Raw genomic sequence first — 23,072 nt, 5'->3', positions numbered from 1 at the left:
AAAAAACAGAGATTCTAATTATTGGACAAAAAACTTCCACACGTAATAACCTAGAATACTGTCTAACACTTGATGGCTGCTCTGTCAAGTCCTCGTCGTCGGTTAGGAACCTGGGTGTGCTCTTTGATACCAATCTTTCATTTGAAAGTCACGTGTCTAGTATCTGTAAAACCGCATTTTTCCATCTTAAAAATATATCTAAATTACGCAATATGCTCTCATTGACAAATGCGGAACAATTAGTTAATGCGTTCATGACCTCAAGGCTAGATTATTGTAATGCTCTACTGGGTGGTTGCCCTGTACGCTTAATAAACAAACTACAGCTAGTTCAAAACGCAGCAGCTCGAGTTCTTACCAGAACCAGGAAGTAGGACCATATTAGCCCCGTTCTGTCAACACTGCATTGGCTCCCTATTAAACATCGTATACATTTTAAAATATTGCTGATAACTTACAAAGCACTAAATGGTTTAGCTCCGCAGTACTTGAGCGAGCTCTTAACGCATTATAGTCCTTCACGTCTACTGCGATCTCAAAATTCCGGCCAATTAATAATACCTAGAATATCAAAATCGACTGCTGGCGGTAGATCCTTTTCCTATTTAACTTTGGAACAATCTCCTAACATTGTCCGGGAAGCAGACACACTCTGTCAGTTCAAAGCTAGATTAAAAACACATCTCTTTGACCTAGCATTCACATAATGCATTATAGACTTCTATAACTCAATGTTAGGCTGCATAGATTAGGTCAGCCGGAACTGGGAACAATTCCCATAAATCCTGATGTACTCGTTACATCATAAGAAGGATGGCGTCTACGCTAATATTAGTCTCTCTGTTTATCCCGAGGTTTACCGCAGTCTGCCTGGTCCAGGCCGTATCCGTATCTGATGAAGGACCAGCGCCTGGACCCGACGTCAACGCAGTGCTGAAGTGCCAACTAGCCTCTCCCCTGTGAAGGATCCCTCCCTTTACCTCTGTACAGATAAAACGTTGTCGGGATAATTCCGGTTCAAGTAGCTATGCGGAAGCGATAAAAAATTCGGTATTATTCATTTTTCAAGGCTTGTACATTGGAACCTATTTCATGAATTGCGTTCTCGAGACACAGGCACTGTTCTGTGTGCAAATGAGGGGCGAATCGCATTAAGGGTTTTCTGTTAGAACGGTGTCATGTTAGTTAATTAGTTAAGAAGCTTCAAGTGATGCAGGTGGACACCTCCACAATTTCCTGGATTATTGACTACCTGACAGGCAGACCTCAGTTTGTGAGACTGAGGGGTGGTGTGTCTGAACGAGTGGTCAGCAGCACAGGAACACCACAGGGGACTGTTCTCTCGCCATTTCTCTTCACGTTGTACACGTCAGATTTCCAACACAACTCAGAGTCCTGTCATCTTCAAAAATACTCAGATGACTCTGCAGTTGTTGGGTGTATTAACGGTGGAGATGAGACTGGGTACAGAGATGTGGTGGATCGCTTTGTGTCGTGGTGTGGGATAAACCACCTTCTCTTAAACGTGACTAAGACAAAAGAGATGGTGGTGGACTTTAGAAGGACCAGGAAAACAACACCAAAACCCATTTACCTGCATAGAGAAGAGGTGAAGGTGGTTGACCATTTTAAGTATCTGGGTGTGTACCTCGATAATAGACTTGATTGGAAACGCAACTCTGAGGCCATCTTCAAGAAGGGCCAGAGCAGACTCTACTTCTTGAGGAAGCTCAGGTCTTTTAATGTATGCAGCAAGATGATGTATATGTTCTATCAGTCTGTTGTCGAAAGTGCAATGTTCTTTGCAGTCATCTGCTGGGGAAGCTGCATCAGAGCCAGTGACAGTAAGAGACTAAATAAACTAATAAAGAAGGCTGGCTCTGTACTGGGGTTTGCTCTAGAACCCCTGGAGTTGGTTGTGGATAAAAGGATGTTGAAGAAACTATTTAACATCATGGACAACACATCTCATCCTCTGCACAATTTGGTGGTTGGGCTGAAGAGTGTTTTCAGCTGGAGACTCCGGCAACTCTGCTGTAGCAAGGACCGGTACAGAAAGTCATTCCTACCCACTGCAATAACAATATATAATAGCTCTTCTCTGGGTAGATAAGAGATCATGGACATTAATGACAGAACAGAAGGACACATGAATATAGGGCATCTGATATTTTAAATTGCACATTTTGTGTAATTATTTTTATTTATTTATTTATTATTATTCTTGAAGGAATTTTTATACAGTATATGTCAATATATGTTTTGTCTGGTATGTATTGTGTTTTGCTGCTGTGACATCGCAATTTCCCCTTGGGGATTAATAAAGTCTTTCTAATTCTAATTCTAATTCTAATAACTAATGATCTTTGCAACGGAAGTGAATCAATCAAAACTATCTTTAGCTGGACAATAACTTTATTCTAGAGCTGCTGTAAAGCCAAAACAATCTCTGTTACTTGAATTTCCTATTATCACTGTAAAGCTGCTTTGAAACACTCTATATTGTTAAAAGCGCTATATAACTGAAGGTGACTTGACATTACAAAGTGTATTCAGAAAGTATCCAGACTCTTTAGATTCAGATATTTTTCAGATTATTGTTATTCTTTTATTTTACTGTTCTTGCTAAGCCCAATACAAATTCCTTGTACAAACCAAAAGTACTTGGCAATAAAGCTGATTCTGATTAATGTAAAAATGCTTTAATATATTTTGTTCACATCAGTCTACAACCCATACCCTATAACGACAGATTCGTGATAACAGACCCTATGAAATGTAGCTCAGGTTCCTTCCGTTTCTCTGGATCATCACCATCTTTGAGACGTTTCTGAACTTTGACAATTGACTGAACATGATTTGGAACCACTGAAAAGTTTACAAAAAACATCTCTGCTGTATTGAAGGTTCACCCTCCATAATTCACACTGGAAGAAGTTAGGAAGGTCGGCCAGACTGAGTCAGGATCTGTGGAGAAGGGTCTTTATAAGAACACAACCCAGAGATCATGTGTAGAAGAACAACCATCACTGCATCTCTCCACTGACCAGTCAAGCCTCTCAGTCCAAGACACACACAAGCCTCAAAGTAGCTTCTCAGACTGTAAAAAACCAAGTCCCCAATTAAACGGGTCGTCACCTGTGCAGTGTTTCTCACAGGAGGACTGGAGGAGTAGAAAAACCTGGGACAGAGCGTTTAGGACCTCAGAATGGGCCAGAGCGTTTAAGACCTCAGAATGGGCCAGAGCGTTTAGGACCTCAGAATGGGCCAGAGCGTTTAGGACCTCAGAATGGGCCAGAGCGTTTAGGACCTCAGAATGGGCCAGAGCGTTTAGGACCTCAGAATGGGCCAGAGTGTTTAGGACCTCAGAATGGACCAGAGCGTTTAGGACCTCAGAATGGGCCAGAGCGTTTAGGACCTCAGAATGGGCCAGAGCATTTAGGACCTCAGAATGGGCCAGAGCGTTTAGGACCTCAGAATGGGCCAGAGCGTTTAGGATTGAATGAATGGGCCTCAGAATGGGCCAGAGCGTCAGAATGGGCAGGAGCGTTTAGGACCTCAGAATGGGCCAGAGCGTTTAGGACCTCAGAATGGGCCAGAGGGTTTAAGACCTCAGAATGGGCCAGAGCGTTTAGGACCTCAGAATGGGCCAGAGCGTTTAGGATTGAATGAATGGGCCTCAGAATGGGCCAGAGCGTTTAGGATTGAATGAATGGGCCTCAGAATGGGCCAGAGCGTTTAGGATTGAATGAATGGGCCTCAGAATGGGCCAGAGCGTTTAGGATTGAATGAATGGGCCTCAGAATGGGCCAGAGCATTTAGGATTGAATGAATGGGCCTCAGAATGGGCCAGAGCATTTAGGATTGAATGAATGGGCCTCAGAATGGGCCAGAGCGTTTAGGACCTCATAATGGGCCAGAGCGTTTAGGATTGAATGAATGGGCCTCAGAATGGGCCAGAGCGTTTAGGATTGAATGAATGGGCCTCAGAATGGGCCAGAGCGTCAGAATGGGCCAGAGCGTTTAGGACCTCAGAATGGGCCAGAGCGTTTAGGACCCCAGAATGGGCCAGAGTGTTTAGGACCTCAGAATGGGCCAGAGCGTTTAGGACCCTAGAATGGGCCAGAGCGTTTAGGACCTCAGAATGGGCCAGAGCGTTTAGGACCTCAGAATGGGCCAGAGCGTTTAGGACCTCAGAATGGGCCAGAGCGTTTAGGACCTCAGAATGGGCCAGAGCGTTTAGGACCTCAGAATGAGCCACAGGTCCAGCTTCTACACAAGAGAAGCAGTCAGTGAATGTCCTCGAGTGGCCCACACTTCAACACAATCAAACAACTTCAGAGAAACCTGAAAATAGCCGTCCAGCGATGGTCACCTGACAGAGCTTGAGAGGATACAGGAATACAGGCCAGCATTCGACTCAAAAACACGCAGGGCTGTGTCCTGATCTTCAGGCAGAAGCGGTCAATCCTCCACCTGACCTGTAATGCTCCTGAATCATGATCACACACTGTGCGTTCGTTGGCCAGAGGAGAACTGAGCGACTTAGTCTGGTTTCTCCCGAGGTTTATTTCTCCATTCTGTCACTGATGGAGATTTGTGTTTCTGCCAATGTCGCCTATGGCTTGCTTATCAAGGACACTTAATATTAATTTATAGCATCAAATAAACATGAATGAACATCAGAAGGAATGTTGTTTTAACCGCGGAGAGACGTCAGTACACTCCGCTTCTCAAGTTCAAATCCTCCCATGTTAATCCACTAACTCTCCTGACAGCTTTGTCGGACAAAATGGCGACAAATGGATGGTGAAGTAAGATTGGTCAGATCACCTGTCAATCAAGCTCCCTGCGAAGGGTCAATTGAACAGTTTGCATCATTGATCATCATGTCCCCGTTATCCCTGTAAAGCTGCTTAACCCTCTGGGGTCTAAGGTTTTGACATGACCTGATATTTGTATTTTTTTCAGTTGCTTATAAACATATTAATGGCAAAGGTGTAATTACACTCTATTTAGCACGAACATGGCTATCATAATATGTGAGCAACATGTATGTACATGTTTGCATTTTTGAGAGAATATATTATGCGTGGTTATTCAAAAAACTCAAACTTAAATTTTCTGTTATAAGACCACAAACGACCAACTTCACATATTTCCACAATACTTTTGACTAAATGGATGTTGTCGGCTAGAGTTTTTACTTCAAAATGATCTGAAAATCATCCGGGCTAATCGTTCACATTAAACAATATATTGATTTAAATTTTGTAAGACACTTTTTGTTTGGAAAGGCAATATGCAGGTGGGCGTGAATGATCCAACAAGGTCATGAATAATGTCCTCATTCACACCTGAAGACAAAGACCTGCTAATGCTGCATACTAATGAGCATTTCACTGAGTGTGTCACTGAGCCACAAGAAAGAATGCAAAGACAACACACACACATATATATACACACACATACACATATATATATATACATACACACACACACACATATATATATATATATATATATATATATATATATATATATATATATATATATATATATACACACACACACACACATACACATACATACATACATATATATATATATATATAACTACAGAATTGGTTCAGAGTTGGAAACATCTTGAAAAAAGTGTATTTTTCCACAAACTGTGTATGCTTGCAAATTGTATAATATCCAAGGTAAACATTTCTAGTAATTGTGCAGTTAATTCTCATTCGTATTTTCAGAAAGTGTTGGATGTAGGCTATCCTCTCCCCAAATTTGTCACTAATAAAACACAAAAATAATTTAAAGAGAAGGCTTATATTGACCTTTTAAGATTTTGTTTGCACCTTGTAAATTAGGTTTTGATGTGGCAGTAAAAACTTTATAATCTCTCCAAAACAAAATGTTGTCTTCCATATTTCGTCTGTAACATAGTCTTTTTTTTTTTTTTTTTTACTTTTTTTTTATTGTTATTCTATTTTCTTCTGAAAATAAAAAACAACAACAACATAACAACAAACAGTCACATCTAAACAAAACAGAACAATCGTTTGGTCACTTATACAATATTACGTAAAACAAAATTGATTATGTCCGATGATACATTGGTCTATAAACATGTCATAAAGTCGTAAACACAATCCACTTTTCCCAATACTGAAAATACTTGTTCATCTGTAAATTTAAAGCGAAAGTCATCCTCTCCATATTTTGGACACTGGTCATAGTGTCCAGCCATTCAGCCCTTGTTGGCGGTTCAGATTGTAGCCACTTTCGTGTTACAGCTTTCTTGCTGGTTGCTAATAATATCTTTAAAAGGTACTTGTCTTTCACCATCAAATGAGCTGCTAAGTTGCCCAGGTAAATAGTAGAAAATGAGCAGTCAATCCCATCCCCGAAAATAAAATGTATTACTTGTATTACCTCCTGCCAATATGACTGAATGGCTGGGCAGCTCCAGAATACATGAAAATGGTCTGCCATCTGTTCCCCACATTTCCTCCAACATAGACAATTCCCTTCTCGCAGGACTGAATAGATTTTAACTTGGGGGTTACAAAATATCTAATAAGATTTCGCCAACAGAATTCTCTCCACGTGCCCGAGCTGGTAGAAGTTGCCTGTACAGAACAGATATTCAGCCAGTCTTCCTCTGAAATATCTAGCCCAGATTCTTTTTCCCATTTTAATCTAACCTTATTTGTTGAATGTTTCTTTATGGATTGAATGACTAGATATAATTTTGAGACAAGTTTCCTATTATCTTTATTTTTGTACATGTCGATAAATAAATCAATTAAATTGGTGTCATGCTTCTCCATGTATCGTATTTCTTTATTAAAATAAGTCCTAGTTTGTAAGTACCTAAAAAAATCAAGTTTTCCCAAACCATATTTATCAGAAATTTCCTGAAAGCTATCTAATTCTCCCTTTGATGAAATTAAACTAAAAGAGGTGATGCCAAGCCTATACCAAAGATGAAACCTCCCATCTGCCCTTGCTGGTTTAAAGTCAGGGTCGAAAGCAATCCATTTTAGTAATCTAGATTGTCTTACAAGTGACGGAGATTTGCATTCTTTAAACCAGATTCTTAAAGTAACCTTAGTCCATTGATTCAAACTTTTAGAATACTGTTCATATAAAGGTTTGCTACCCAGCACTGATTGCAATGGTACAGACAGCTGCGAGATCTCCAAGTCCTTCCACTTTGCTGTATACTCTGGGTTGCAGCAGCATGCTAAAGGTCTTAGCTGGGCTGCTTTGAAGTAATCTGATAAACATGGCAGTGATCTGCCCCCTTTCTCTTTCGGTAGCTGCAGTGTTTTGAATTGAATTCTTGGCCTCCTACCCCCCCATACGAATCTTGAAGTCCACTTATCCCATTCATTAAATTGTTTTAAAGGTACCTCAACTGGTAAGGATTGGAAGAGGTATAAGAGTCGGGGAAGAATGTTCATTTTTACTGTATCTATCCTGTTATGCATCTCTAAGGGCAGTTGGGACCACCTATCTATATCTGATTTAATGTTCTTACTTATAGGACCATAATTGCTATCAAACAATTTAGAAATATCCTTTGTTATTATAATCCCCAAGTACTTAATACTTGATGAATTCCAATTAAATTTTAATCTACTCCGTATGTAATTCTGAGGGGTGTAGTTATAACTTAAGGTTTGTGTTTTTTGAACATTTAATTTATATCCCGAGTAAGTGCCGAATTTTTTTAAGATGGACATCAACCTAGGGATACTAACCTCTGGTGTAGTAACAAACAACAAAACATCGTCTGCGTACATACAAATCTTTTGTTCAAAGCCTTTAACTGTAATACCTTTTATCTCCTGTTCATCTCTAACTGACTGTGCTATGGGCTCAATAAATAAAGCGAAAAGGGCGGGGCTGAGAGGGCATCCCTGGCGGCAGCCTCTTTCCAGGTTAATACTCTGAGTAAGATGCCCATTGATTCTTATTCTAGCCTTTGGTGATGAATACAACAATTTGATGCATCTAATAAACTCATCTTTAAAACCAAATCTTCTCAATGCCAAATACAGGTACTCCCAGCGAACCGAGTCAAATACCTTCTCGGCGTCTAAACTAATTACTACTGCACTGATGTTTTCTTTAGTAATATAATCAATTACATGCAGTACCCGCCTAATATTATCTTGTGTCTGTCTGTCACGTACAAATCCAGTCTGGTCTGAATCCACTAATTCTGGTATTATATTTTCCAGTCTTTTAGCTAATATCGATGCATATAATTTATAATCCATATTTAATACAGAAATTGGCCTAAATGAACTACACTCCTTTTTGTCTTTGCCCTCTTTAGGAATAACTGAAATTATTGCCTCACTCCATGTTCTTGGTGGTTCACCTCCTTTAAGTGTATAGTTAAAGCAATCAAAAAGTATAGGAACTAATTGGTTTTTAAAAACCTTATACCACTCGGTTGGAAAGCCATCTGTTCCGGGCGCTTTATTAGCTTTTAATCTAGAAATTGCTTTTACTATTTCTTCTTTTGTAATCTCTGCCATTAGGGCTTTATTTTGTACTTCACCTATGGAGGGTAAGTCAAGTGATTCTAAAAATAAATGTATTTCCTCTGAGCTGGTTATATTTGGCTCCTTGTATAGATTTTTATAGTAATTTTCAAAAATATTATTAATATCTTCTTGCTTATGGCATTTTTCCCCGGTTTTGGGATCCCTTATTTCATATATTGTATTCTCAGCCTGTTGCTTCCTTAAAGGAACACTTCACCTCTGGAAAGATGAATGTGTATTTAAAATGGGTCATTTATGTAGAAGAAATGTGAAATTATTTTTGAATTTGGAGCCTTCTAGACTGAGAAAAGCCAGAAAATGTATTTTTGGCTTATGGGGATGAAAGACAACAACTCCCAGAATGCACTTGCTTCGCTGCCCTAGGAGGCCACGCCTACCGGTAAGAGATCGCAGTAAACAACAAGGCTATGCTACTAGTGAGTCTCCGTGAGTCTGCCCAGTATTTTGATGTCGCCCAAAATGTCCAGGATTCGGCTTTTGCGTTCTTCAGTCGCCATTCCTCATGTTTACTGTGACGAGCAGGAACGAGACTGACGGCCGCGGAGAACGATGCGAGCCCGGTGGCGTGATTACTGATGAGTGGCGCCGGCGCCTGTGAGACGCACCGGTCTCGTATCTCTCACGGAGGAGCGGGAATTTTCTTAGCAATGTTAAAACGCACATCAAACGATCACTTGTTTAGCGTTCATGTAAACACTACATTCAGATTCACCAATCGGAATGAATTCAGTTAGATTGAAACAAAAGGTGTGCATGTAAACTATGAATGCGACTGCAGAAAGCAAAAGCCGAATCCTGGACATTTTGGACGATCTCGACGGCCGGACATGTCCGGGAAAAAGAGGATGGTCACTGCTACTACTCAGCTTTCTCCACAGAATAAGAAACTGTTAGCTTTAGCTTCCAAATAAAGAATGGCTGACACTATATGTACATTCTGTGAGTGAGATCCCTCTATGGGCGGGTTGAAAACATGCGGAACAGCGCCTTCTACTGGATAAATGATGAGCTAGTGTTTGTAGTCTTACCCTTATTCAAAGAAATTTGACTTCCTGCTTTTTATGACGCAAATTGACGATTTTTGCGTCATAAAAAGCAGGAAGTGGAACACTTAAATCCTTATTTCTCCCATCTCAGGGGAAAATAAGGGAATAAACCATGACCATTCGAAAATGTGACTGGGTTTCTAAAGATACAAAGTCTAATGCAAATGGGTGAAGTGTTCCTTTAACCTCCATGCCAACAGCTTCAAAGCCTTAGGGCCATTTTCATAATATCTCTGTTTAATAAATTTAGCTTTTTTCTCTAATTCTTCCTCATATAATTTATTTATTTCCTCTTTAACTTTGTTTATTTGATTTAATATATATGGTTTCTTCTTCTCAACATGTTCTCTTTCTAAAATGTTCAAATTTTCTTGTAGTTCAAGCAGCTTTTTACTTCTTTCCTTTTTCCTATATGATGTAAGAGCTATGAGTTTTCCCCTGATCACTGATTTTAAGGCATCCCACAGGACACTTGGTGATACTTCCCCGTTATCGTTGTTATCCATATAATCCCCCAGTTCTCTTTGGACATATTCCTTACATGTACTATCATTTAAAATGCTTGTATTAAGTCGCCACAACATATCCTTCCTTTTATTATCTAAATGCAGGGTCAAGTAGACAGCTGAGTGATCAGAGATATCCCTGACTCCTATCTTGCAATCTATAATTCTGTGCCTGTCTGATTTACAAATAAAAAAATAGTCAATTCTTGAGTAAACTTTTTGACTTGCAGAGTAGAATGTGAATTGTTTGTCTGCTGGATGGAGATCCCTCCACACATCAATCAGTCCCATCTCCATCAAAAGTTTTTTCGTTATACTAGCTCTAGAAGTTAACCTCTTTAGTGTGTTAGAGGAATCGAGTTTAGGCTGTATTTGGGTGTTCCAGTCTCCTCCACATATTAACACCCCAGAGGATTCAGAAGCAATTAACTGAAAAATGTCTTTAATACATGAATTATCCTGCTCAGGGGCTATATACACGTTAACTAGTGTAACTTCTTTCTGATCTAAAAATCCCTTAACTAAAACATAACGTCCCTCTTTATCAGAAATTTCAGAAACCACTTGAAAATTTACACTATTAGAAATTAGTATAGCTACCCCTCTTCTTTTTCCTTTCTTATAAGATGAGTAAAATACATTCTTAAACCCTAGTTTTTTTAATTTTTCGTGTTCTGCACTGTTGAAATGAGTCTCCTGCCAAAATATGATATGTAACTTTTCCTTTTTCATCTTTGCAATAGCCTTGCCTCTCTTAATTGGATTGTGTAAACCATTTACGTTAAGGGTAATCACCCTATATTCCTGACATTCCTTGCATTTAGACCACAGCAAGACACTATTCGTAAACCACATTATTGGTGACCAAACATGAACAATATTAGAACCGTATAACAAAATCAGAACATAGCAACAACAGCCAAAAGACCAACAAATAAAAAAACACAGGTAGACCTCCATTGTGAAGTGATAGCCACTTCGTGATGTGGGGGGAATAGTCCAGCAGCTAATCACCAGAGCCCCCTCCAGTGCAACCTATAGCACACTAAAGGATGTACTGTATATGCACTTAGAAAAGTCAAAAACAAATGTATTACCCGTACTTGTCGGTCAACTTTATTCTCACTGAAGGCTAAGGGTGATTCTAATCAGTTAAATTTGATATTTAACGTTTAAGTCCAACAGAACGGAGGAATCAGCAATAGGAAAAATATAACCTTGTGAATGAAAAAAATAAAAGACTTGTGGGGACGTTACAAACTACTTAAATAACCATAGGTAACTTAACCTAGTCTTTACTCCCACATTGAGGACATTAAACCTGGTCCCTCGGAGCTAATGTCATTAAAGCATTAGTGTCCATAACCAGACAACTGCCTCTTTTTCTCGATATTTTTTACTCTTATAATGCAGTCAGTTAACGGTCTGCTGTCTCCCGAATCGATTACCTTAATGACTCTAATGTTAGATCTTTCTTGGACGGTGAAAACATTGTAGCTTCTCCTTGATCCGTTCCTGGCGGGTCTGCCGATTCGCCGTGTTCGCGCTCGTTGACCGCTGCCAGGAGACCTTCCGTGCTTTTTCCGCAGCCTCAGCAGTTTTCTCCCGCTCAATCGTGAATCCCCGCTTCTTCAGGTCCTCTGTTGCTTCCGCTGCGCTTTCATAAGTAATCGGACCACCGTCGAAAAAGACTCGCAGTTTCGCTGGCGGCGGTGTATGAAACCGTATTCCTTTTTCTCTAAGAACCCTCCTGATCTGCGTATACGCTTTCCTTTTAGCTAGCGTTTCTGCAGGGTAGTCATGATCAAAATAGATTCTCCTGTCGCTGTGGTAAATCTCCTTTTTCTTCCATGCGGAATGCAGAACCATCTCTTTAATTTTGAACTGCTGGAAGTAAACAATCACCGATCTGGCTTGCGCTTCTCTAGGCGGTTTGGGACCGAGCGCTCTGTGGCATCGTTGAATTCCAAGGTCCACATCAGCAAGGGGTTCCAGCTCTTTTTTAATAAAGTTCTCTATGAATTGAAAGATATTGTTTCCCTCAGTTCCCTCCTGGATCCCGTAAATGCGAACATTGTTACGCCTTGAGCGTGCTTCCAAGTCTGTAAGCTTTAACTGCAAACTTTCCTGAGCTTGTAGTGACTGACTCAGTGCCTCTCCAAAGTCTGCGGACCACTCTTCAGCTTCGGCTATCCGAGCCTCGGCCTCCCTCACTCTGTCAGTAGTCGTTTTTAGATCGGTTGCGACCTCGTTAAGCTTCTGATGAATTTCCTCTCGAATGTCCGCCAGCTACTTTTTCAAGTCGTCCCTGATTCTATCTCGAAAGTTACTCAGTTCAGTCTTCATCTCCATTGACATCATCTTTATATCTGTGCGGATGGCGGTTATGTTAACTTCCATATCCACAGCTGTTAAAGCATTTTGCCCATGCGCGCCATCTTGATCCTCGGCCACGACGACCTCAGTCGATATTTTCTCACTCTTCTCCACTTTCCCAGACTGCTTTCCCTTGCCTTTCTTGCACTTTTCCCCTTCCATCATTGCTTATTAAAAATTCAACTCTTATTATTATTCAAATTGGGGAATAAACTCCGACCGAACGGGAGTGCGGGTTTATGCGGCCATACGCTTCGGATTACAACCGGAAGTCTCCAACATATTGTCTTTTATAGGCTAATGTATATTAGGGCATAAATGTTAATTTGCAGTTTAATATGTTGCTTATACAAAGACATTTTATTTCAACGTATTCAGTCGATTTTTACTCATCTCAGTAGGCACAATAATCATAAACTTATACAATCATGCCAGAGGCAGTTCATATACATTTGAGTACAAATTGTTGAGGATAAAATACACAAAAAAGCCTCAGGCTTATTTCCATTGTGGTCCTCTACATGCATAAAATGAAACGAACAGTTCAGTGGGAATAAAATCAAAACAAGCAACTCACACCTTACAAATTCTTATGGGATCCTAATTGGAAAGCCATTTTTTAACTTCTCTTCTAAAGGGCCATGCCTCTTGTAATTGTTTTAAATGATCTGGCAATTCATTCCAAGCAACTGCACTTGAGTACAAAAACGAATTCTTCCCAACTACACTTTTAAACCTGTACAAATATATATTATTTATCCTTGCCCTTGTAGAAATACAATGAACATCTCTCACAAAAACATAGTAGTCATACAAGTATTTAGGGACAGTTCTCTGAATAATTTTGTACACCATCATAATTTTAATAAACATTACTCTTTTATCCACTTTTAAAATACCCAATTCCCTGAAATGGTTATTATTAAGTTGCATACGAGGATGCAACCCCAGAACGATTCTGCACAACCTGTTCTGAGCCGTCTGTAATTTATTTTTAACATGTTTTTTAGAGCCACTATACCAAAAAGTTACTGCATAGTCGAAATGAGGTTGCACTAATGCACCAGCTAACATTGTCATTGTTTGTTTATCTAAATAAGCAGCCTGTCTTGCTAAAAATTTGATTCGATTATTTATTTTCGATAAAGCTACAGCTGCCATGCTATCTCCAGTCATTTTGTTATCAAGAATACATCCTAAAAATTTCACTTCTTGTTTAAAAGTAAAATACTCATCTCCCACCCTTATTTCTGAATTGGGACATTTCTTCAATTTAGCAGCAGAACCGAATAAAATAACCTCGGTTTTCCCTAAGTGCAAAAATAGCTTATTTTGAAAACACCACTTAGACACTTCTACAATTTCTCTTCTTAACTTGTTTTCTATTGTTTCTTTATTTTCATCAGTAACTATTATTATGGCATCATCCGCATATAATGATAAGTGGCTAGAACAGGCCATCTTTAAGTCATTTATATAAATTAAAAAAAGTAAGGGCCCTAAAACACTACCTTGTGGTACTCCACAAGAGATCGGCAAAGAGTCTGAGCACACTCCATTTATATCGACCAATTGACACCTATTTGTAAGATAGGATTTGATCCACTTACATGAATTAGAGTCAAAACCCATAGCATTTAATTTTAGCAACAGAATACTATGGTCAACTGTGTCGAAAGCTTTTCGTAAATCGAGCAGTACCATCCCACTTAATTTACCTTTGTCTATTCCTTTCTTTATATAATCCGTCAAATATAGAATAGTTGTCTCTGTGGAATGCAACCTTCTAAAACCAGACTGAAATTCATATAAAATATTAAAATTGGAAATATATTCTTCAATTTGGTCAAATAATATTTTTTCAAAAATTTTAGATAACGAAGACAGGATTGACACAGGCCTATAATTATTACACTCTAGCCTACTCCCTTTTTTAAAAAGAGGAAATATTTTAGCTTGTTTAAATTCAGCCGGTACCTTATTCTGGCAGATAGAGAGATTTAAAATGTGAGTAACCATGGGAGTTATAAAATTAGCAGCGTCTTTAATAAACTTAGCCGGAATATTATCCAACCCTGTGGCTTTATTGCACTTCAATTCACTTAGTTTCTTATAAACTGTCGTCTCTTTTACTTTATTAAATGAAAAACCTCCTAAGGCAACACCACAATTATCATAATATTCTTTAACCAAATTATCATCATATAAATCTGATTGTGCTGGAAGCTCTTTTCCTAAATTTTCTCCCACCGTCGTAAAAAACTCATTTAAACAATTAGCTACCTTTTTCTGATCTGTCATCAATTGTCCATTAATTTTGAGACTGATTTTTGAATCTTTATTTTTAACCTTTTGCCGATAGCCTAAACCACTCAAGATTCGCCATAGTTTTTTAGAGTCTTGTTTAGCTTCACTGATTTCATTCGTCAAAAACATTTTTTTGGCCTCTTTAATCTTGCATCTTATCTCATTTCTTTTACGTTTAAATTTGTTATAATTATCATTATTTCCAACTTTTTTGAATAATTTTAAGCTATTATTGCGTTCCTTGATATCTTTTAAAATACTATCTGTCATCCAGGGTTCTGTTCTTTGTTTAATTCTTATTTCTTTGCAAGGTGCAACTTTATTCAGAACTTGCCCAAATCTCTTTTTAAACCTGTCCCAAACTATATCCACATCATCAAACTGCATCACTTCTTTCCAATTAGCCTTGCTAAGTTCTTCAACTAAAATTTGTGGACTGTATCTTTTAAGCGATCTAATTTTTAAAGTATTATGATGACTTATAGCCTCTCTCTTTAATTTCCTAAATACATATACCATATTATGATCACTTAAACCAAGCTCCAAAACACCACTTTTATATATCCTAGAAATGTCTGAAACCAATATAACATCAATAATTGTACTGCTTTTCGAAGTAATTCTGGTTGGGTCACTGATAATTTGTTTCAATGCATATGATTTACAAAATGAACTGAACTGCTTAAACACTGATGAATCTTTCTTCAACATATCTGTATTTAAATCGCCCAAAATAAGCAATTCTTGACCTAAAACATAATTAGACATATTTAAAACCTCATCCAGACTCTCATAAAAATCACTTTGATCCGGAGGACGATAACAAACACCAACCAAAATCGGTTTACTCTTTGGCAACAAAACTTCAAGCCAAATCGCCTCCACTGTAGGGTTTATAAAATCTCTTCTCTCATTACACACCAAATCTGACCTAATATATGCACACACACCACCTCCTTTCCGATTTCGATCTCTTCTGAACAAACAATAATTGTCAATTTGAATCTCTGCATCCAATATTGAATCATCAAGCCATGTTTCGCTGCAACTGAACAACGCCACTTTAGACTCTTGACATAAATAACGTAGTTCACTTATCTTTGGAAGAAGACTTCTAACGTTGAGGTGAGCCATATGCAAACCTTTCATTGATCTAAAAGTTCTATAATCAGTTATCATGGACGTCGTCGCATCCTTGAGTAGCGTTTCTTCCTCATCCTTCACAGTAGTCAATTGGCTCCTCTGATTCGTTCCTTCTTTCTCCGTGATCGAAAAAATCTCAGACACACCATAGTCCGTTTGATACTCAGGCAATATAGATAGTTTCGCGATTCACATTGAAACAGTCTTTTGCGGATTACAGACAGAGTTCATATCGCGATTAGAACAAAGCACTTACTGATGATCTGCAGCTGGATCCGTTGTTCGGCTACTCCAGCACGTTTGAGGTAAAATTTCCAGGATTATCACGATATTATTATTCCTCACAGCGAGTGTGTTTTCCAGCTGTTGTGGGCGTTGACTGGTTTGCATGTGTTGCCTCAGATCTGCGTCTGAATAGCGCGCGCTCTCGATGGGCGTGTCACATTAGCAGAGTAATGAGATGCCAGAACCATAATGAGACCGGCTGATCTCTCGCTCTTTATATATAGATTACATAAACAGAGAATATTTGTTTTAGTTTTGAATTAGATAATTTAAAACTACACACTTAAATGATTATAGAGATATATATATCTCATGTCTGAGTGAATAGTATTCGCTGAGTTTTGTTTGAGTTTAGAGAAGTGCTTTAGAAAAAAAGTTCACGGAGACGGAGAGGCATAAAGCACTCCCTGTTTACTTTCTTTATTTTACAAAAGCACAATGTTTTATTTCGATTGTAAGTGGACACATAAAAAAGTAGACATTTAACAGCTTATTTTTTCATATTTCTTAAGGCTTTATGACCAAAACTGACGGAGTATTTTAGGTCTATTTTGCTGCTATGTAAAAAAAAAACGAGCAAAACGCGCCCGCGCGTTTGCCGACCTCAGAGGGTTAAGATCTGAACTGTATAAAGCGCTTCAGTAAGAACAATACTCGACTGCTGCTTTAACCAAGTACTGCGTTAAGGGTCTGAATATAAGTATTGTCAGTATGATATTTCAGTTTAATTATTTTTAATCTATTAGCCAAGATTTAGAATGATCACAAATCTGTGTTTTGGTCTGTCATTATGCGGAGTAAATGAACTGTGTGTACTGTAAATAGCAATATGATGAGTATCAGCCTCACCGGTCAGCACTGGAGACTGATGGTTCTCGGAGGCGATTCTCACTCTGCAGAAAGAGAAGAAACGACATCACTGACATGTACACGTTTGCACTACACACAGTTATAGGGACGGGAACTGTCAGGAACTTAATGGAAGAGTTCACTTCAAAATGAAAATTCTGTCATCATTTACTCTCCCTCAAGTTGTTTTAAACCTGTAAGTATTTCTCTCTTCTGCTGAACACAAGAGAAGATATTTGGAAGAATGTAACCGAACAGTTGATGGATTGACTTATATAGGATTTGTTTTTCTACTATGGAGTCAAACATTCTTCCAAATATCTTCTTTTGTGTTCAACAGAAGAGAGAAATACTTACAGGTTTGAAACAACTTGAGGGAGAGTATATGATGACATAATTTTCATTTTGAAGTGAACTCTTCAATTCAATGTGTGCACAGTAAGGTCAGAGAACAGTGAGGTCGGTGAACAGTGAGGTCAGAGAACAGTGAGGTCAGAGAACAGTGAGGTCAGTGAACAGTGAGGTCAGAGAACAGTGAGGTCAGAGAACAGTGAGGTCAGAGAACAGTGAGGTCGGTGAACAGTGAGGTCAGAGAACAGTGAGGTCAGAGAACAGTGAGGTCAGAGAACAGTGAGGTCAGAGAACAGTGAGGTCAGAGAACAGTGAGGTCGGTGAACAGTGAGGTCAGAGAACAGTGAGGTCGGTGAACAGTGAGGTCAGAGAACAGTGAGGTCAGAGAACAGTGAGGTCGGTGAACAGTGAGGTCGGAGAACAGTGAGGTCGGTGAACAGTGAGGTCAGAGAACAGTGAGGTCGGTGAACAGTGAGGTCAGAGAACAGTGAGGTCAGAGAACAGTGAGGTCGGTGAACAGTGAGGTCGGAGAACAGTGAGGTCAGAGAACAGTGAGGTCGGTGAACAGTGAGGTCGGTGAACAGTGAGGTCAGTGAACAGTGAGGTCAGAGAACAGTGAGGTCAGAGAACAGTGAGGTCAGTGAACAGTGAGGTCAGTGAACAGTGAGGTCAGAGAACAGTGAGGTCGGTGAACAGTGAGGTCGGTGAACAGTGAGGTCAGAGAACAGTGAGGTCAGAGAACAGTGAGGTCGGTGAACAGTGAGGTCAGAGAACAGTGAGGTCAGAGAACAGTGAGGTCAGAGAACAGTGAGGTCAGAGAACAGTGAGGTCAGAGAACAGTGAGGTCAGAGAACAGTGAGGTCAGAGAACAGTGAGGTCAGAGAACAGTGAGGTCAGTGAACAGTAAGGTCAGTGAACAGTGAGGTCAGTGAACAGTGAGGTCAGTGAACAGTGAGGTCAGAGAACAGTGAGGTCAGAGAACAGTGAGGTCAGTGAACAGTGAGGTCGGTGAACAGTGAGGTCAGAGAACAGTGAGGTCAGAGAACAGTGAGGTCAGAGAACAGTGAGGTCAGAGAACAGTGAGGTCAGTGAACAGTAAGGTCAGTGAACAGTGAGGTCAGTGAACAGTGAGGTCAGTGAACAGTGAGGTCAGTGAACAGTGAGGTCAGAGAACAGTGAGGTCGGTGAACAGTGAGGTCAGTGAACAGTGAGGTCAGAGAACAGTGAGGTCGGTGAACAGTGAGGTCGGTGAACAGTGAGGTCGGTGAACAGTGAGGTCGGAGAACAGTGAGGTCAGTGAACAGTGAGGTCAGAGAACAGTGAGGTCAGTGAACAGTGAGGTCGGTGAACAGTGAGGTCAGAGAACAGTGAGGTCGGTGAACAGTGAGGTCGGTGAACAGTGAGGTCGGTGAACAGTGAGGTCGGTGAACAGTGAGGTCGGTGAACAGTGAGGTCAGAGAACAGTGAGGTCAGTGAACAGTGAGGTCAGAGAACAGTGAGGTCAGAGAACAGTGAGGTCAGAGAACAGTGAGGTCAGAGAACAGTGAGGTCGGTGAACAGTGAGGTCAGTGAACAGTGAGGTCGGTGAACAGTGAGGTCAGAGAACAGTGAGGTCAGAGAACAGTGAGGTCAGAGAACAGTGAGGTCGGTGAACAGTGAGGTCAGAGAACAGTGAGGTCGGAGAACAGTGAGGTCAGAGAACAGTGAGGTCAGTGAACAGTGAGGTCAGAGAACAGTGAGGTCAGAGAACAGTGAGGTCAGAGAACAGTGAGGTCAGAGAACAGTGAGGTCGGTGAACAGTGAGGTCAGAGAACAGTGAGGTCGGTGAACAGTGAGGTCAGAGAACAGTGAGGTCAGAGAACAGTGAGGTCGGTGAACAGTGAGGTCAGTGAACAGTGAGGTCGGTGAACAGTGAGGTCAGAGAACAGTGAGGTCAGAGAACAGTGAGGTCAGAGAACAGTGAGGTCAGAGAACAGTGAGGTCAGAGAACAGTGAGGTCAGAGAACAGTGAGGTCAGTGAACAGTGAGGTCGGTGAACAGTGAGGTCAGTGAACAGTGAGGTCAGAGAACAGTGAGGTCAGAGAACAGTGAAGTCAGAGAACAGTGAGGTCGGTGAACAGTGAGGTCAGAGAACAGTGAGGTCAGAGAACAGTGAGGTCAGAGAACAGAGAGGTCAGAGAACAGTGAGGTCAGAGAACAGTGAGGTCAGAGAACAGTGAGGTCAGAGAACAGTGAGGTCAGAGAACAGTGAGGTCAGAGAACAGTGAGGTCGGTGAACAGTGAGGTCAGAGAACAGTGAGGTCAGAGAACAGTGAGGTCAGTGAACAGTGAGGTCAGAGAACAGTGAGGTCGCTGAACAGTGAGGTCAGAGAACAGTGAGGTCGCTGAACAGTGAGGTCAGAGAACAGTGAGGTCGGTGAACAGTGAGGTCAGAGAACAGTGAGGTCAGAGAACAGTGAGGTCAGAGAACAGTGAGGTCAGTGAACAGTGAGGTCAGAGAACAGTGAGGTCAGTGAACAGTGAGGTCAGAGAACAGTGAGGTCAGAGAACAGTGAGGTCAGAGAACAGTGAGGTCAGAAAACAGTGAGGTCAGAGAACAGTGAGGTCGGTGAACAGTGAGGTCAGAGAACAGTGAGGTCAGTGAACAGTGAGGTCGGTGAACAGTGAGGTCAGAGAACAGTGAGGTCAGAGAACAGTGAGGTCAGTGAACAGTGAGGTCAGTGAACAGTGAGGTCGGTGAACAGTGAGGTCAGTGAACAGTGAGGTCAGAGAACAGTGAGGTCAGTGAACAGTGAGGTCAGAGAACAGTGAGGTCAGAGAACAGTGAGGTCAGAGAACAGTGAGGTCAGAGAACAGTGAGGTCAGAGAACAGTGAGGTCAGAGAACAGTGAGGTCAGAGAACAGTGAGGTCAGAGAACAGTGAGGTCAGAGAACAGTGAGGTCAGAGAACAGTGAGGTCAGTGAACAGTGAGGTCAGTGAACAGTGAGGTCGGTGAACAGTGAGGTCAGTGAACAGTGAGGTCAGAGAACAGTGAGGTCAGAGAACAGTGAGGTCGGTGAACAGTGAGGTCAGAGAACAGTGAGGTCAGAGAACAGTGAGGTCAGAGAACAGTGAGGTCGGTGAACAGTGAGGTCAGAGAACAGTGAGGTCGGTGAACAGTGAGGTCAGTGAACAGTGAGGTCAGAGAACAGTGAGGTCGGTGAACAGTGAGGTCGGTGAACAGTGAGGTCAGAGAACAGTGAGGTCAGAGAACAGTGAGGTCAGTGAACAGTGAGGTCAGAGAACAGTGAGGTCAGAGAACAGTGAGGTCAGAGAACAGTGAGGTCAGTGAACAGTGAGGTCAGAGAACAGTGAGGTCAGAGAACAGTGAGGTCAGTGAACAGTGAGGTCAGAGAACAGTGAGGTCGGTGAACAGTGAGGTCGGTGAACAGTGAGGTCAGAGAACAGTGAGGTCGGTGAACAGTGAGGTCGGTGAACAGTGAGGTCAGAGAACAGTGAGGTCAGAGAACAGTGAGGTCAGAGAACAGTGAGGTCGGTGAACAGTGAGGTCGGTGAACAGTGAGGTCAGAGAACAGTGAGGTCAGAGAACAGTGAGGTCGGTGAACAGTGAGGTCGGTGAACAGTGAGGTCAGAGAACAGTGAGGTCGGTGAACAGTGAGGTCAGAGAACAGTGAGGTCAGAGAACAGTGAGGTCGGTGAACAGTGAGGTCGGTGAACAGTGAGGTCAGAGAACAGTGAGGTCAGAGAACAGTGAGGTCGGTGAACAGTGAGGTCGGTGAACAGTGAGGTCAGAGAACAGTGAGGTCGGTGAACAGTGAGGTCAGAGAACAGTGAGGTCAGAGAACAGTGAGGTCGGTGAACAGTGAGGTCGGTGAACAGTGAGGTCAGAGAACAGTGAGGTCAGAGAACAGTGAGGTCGGTGAACAGTGAGGTCGGTGAACAGTGAGGTCGGTGAACAGTGAGGTCAGAGAACAGTGAGGTCAGAGAACAGTGAGGTCAGAGAACAGTGAGGTCAGAGAACAGTGAGGTCAGAGAACAGTGAGGTCAGTGAACAGTGAGGTCAGTGAACAGTGAGGTCGGAGAACAGTGAGGTCGGTGAACAGTGAGGTCAGAGAACAGTGAGGTCAGAGAACAGTGAGGTCAGAGAACAGTGAGGTCAGAGAACAGTGAGGTCAGAGAACAGTGAGGTCAGAGAACAGTGAGGTCAGAGAACAGTGAGGTCAGAGAACAGTGAGGTCGGTGAACAGTGAGGTCGGTGAACAGTGAGGTCGGTGAACAGTGAGGTCAGTGAACAGTGAGGTCGGTGAACAGTGAGGTCAGAGAACAGTGAGGTCGGTGAACAGTGAGGTCAGAGAACAGTGAGGTCAGAGAACAGTGAGGTCAGAGAACAGTGAGGTCAGAGAACAGTGAGGTCAGAGAACAGTGAGGTCAGTGAACAGTGAGGTCAGAGAACAGTGAGGTCGGTGAACAGTGAGGTCAGAGAACAGTGAGGTCAGAGAACAGTGAGGTCAGAGAACAGTGAGGTCAGAGAACAGTGAGGTCAGAGAACAGTGAGGTCAGTGAACAGTGAGGTCAGAGAACAGTGAGGTCAGAGAACAGTGAGGTCAGTGAGTGAGGTCAGAGAACAGTGAGGTCGGTGAACAGTGAGGTCGGTGAACAGTGAGGTCAGAGAACAGTGAGGTCAGAGAACAGTGAGGTCAGAGAACAGTGAGGTCAGAGAACAGTGAGGTCAGAGAACAGTGAGGTCAGAGAACAGTGAGGTCAGAGAACAGTGAGGTCGGTGAACAGTGAGGTCAGAGAACAGTGAGGTCGGTGAACAGTGAGGTCAGTGAACAGTGAGGTCGGTGAACAGTGAGGTCGGTGAACAGTGAGGTCAGAGAACAGTGAGGTCAGAGAACAGTGAGGTCGGTGAACAGTGAGGTCAGAGAACAGTGAGGTCAGAGAACAGTGAGGTCAGAGAACAGTGAGGTCAGAGAACAGTGAGGTCAGAGAACAGTGAGGTCAGAGAACAGTGAGGTCAGAGAACAGTGTGGTCGGAGAACAGTGAGGTCAGAGAACAGTGAGGTCAGAGAACAGTGAGGTCGGTGAACAGTGAGGTCAGAGAACAGTGAGGTCAGAGAACAGTGTGGTCGGAGAACAGTGAGGTCAGAGAACAGTGAGGTCGGTGAACAGTGAGGTCAGAGAACAGTGAGGTCAGAGAACAGTGTGGTCGGAGAACAGTGAGGTCAGTGAACAGTGAGGTCAGTGAACAGTGAGGTCAGTGAACAGTAAGGTCAGTGAACAGTGAGGTCGGTGAACAGTGAGGTCAGAGAACAGTGAGGTCAGTGAACAGTGTGGTCGGTGAACAGTGAGGTCAGTGAACAGTGAGGTCAGTGAACAGTAAGGTCAGTGAACAGTGAGGTCAGAGAACAGTGAGGTCGGTGAACAGTGAGGTCAGAGAACAGTGAGGTCGGTGAACAGTGAGGTCGGAGAACAGTGAGGTCGGTGAACAGTGAGGTCGGTGAACAGTGAGGTCGGTGAACAGTGAGGTCAGAGAACAGTGAGGTCAGTGAACAGTGAGGTCAGTGAACAGTGAGGTCAGAGAACAGTGAGGTCAGAGAACAGTGAGGTCAGAGAACAGTGA

The 23,072-nt window shown here is 41.8% G+C and overlaps 1 protein-coding gene across 7 annotated transcripts in view; it reads right to left on the bottom strand.

Annotated features, from left to right (window-relative positions):
* Positions 1 to 23,072, bottom strand: part of ccdc66 (coiled-coil domain containing 66) — a 58,973-nt gene that overhangs the window by 14,824 nt on the left and 21,077 nt on the right. For all 7 annotated transcript variants that reach the window (XM_079593629.1, XM_079593630.1, XM_079593626.1 and 4 more), the window contains one exon: positions 17,098 to 17,141. In XM_079593629.1, coding sequence (XP_079449755.1) covers positions 17,098 to 17,141 — 44 coding nt within the window. The remainder of the gene's footprint in view (positions 1 to 17,097; positions 17,142 to 23,072) is intronic.

Source organism: Phoxinus phoxinus (assembly GCF_949152265.1).
Source record: "Phoxinus phoxinus genome assembly, chromosome: 20".
NCBI lineage: Eukaryota > Metazoa > Chordata > Actinopteri > Cypriniformes > Leuciscidae > Phoxinus > Phoxinus phoxinus.
Note: the sequence above shows the minus strand (reverse complement) of the source record. Positions and strands in the feature narration are given on the sequence as shown.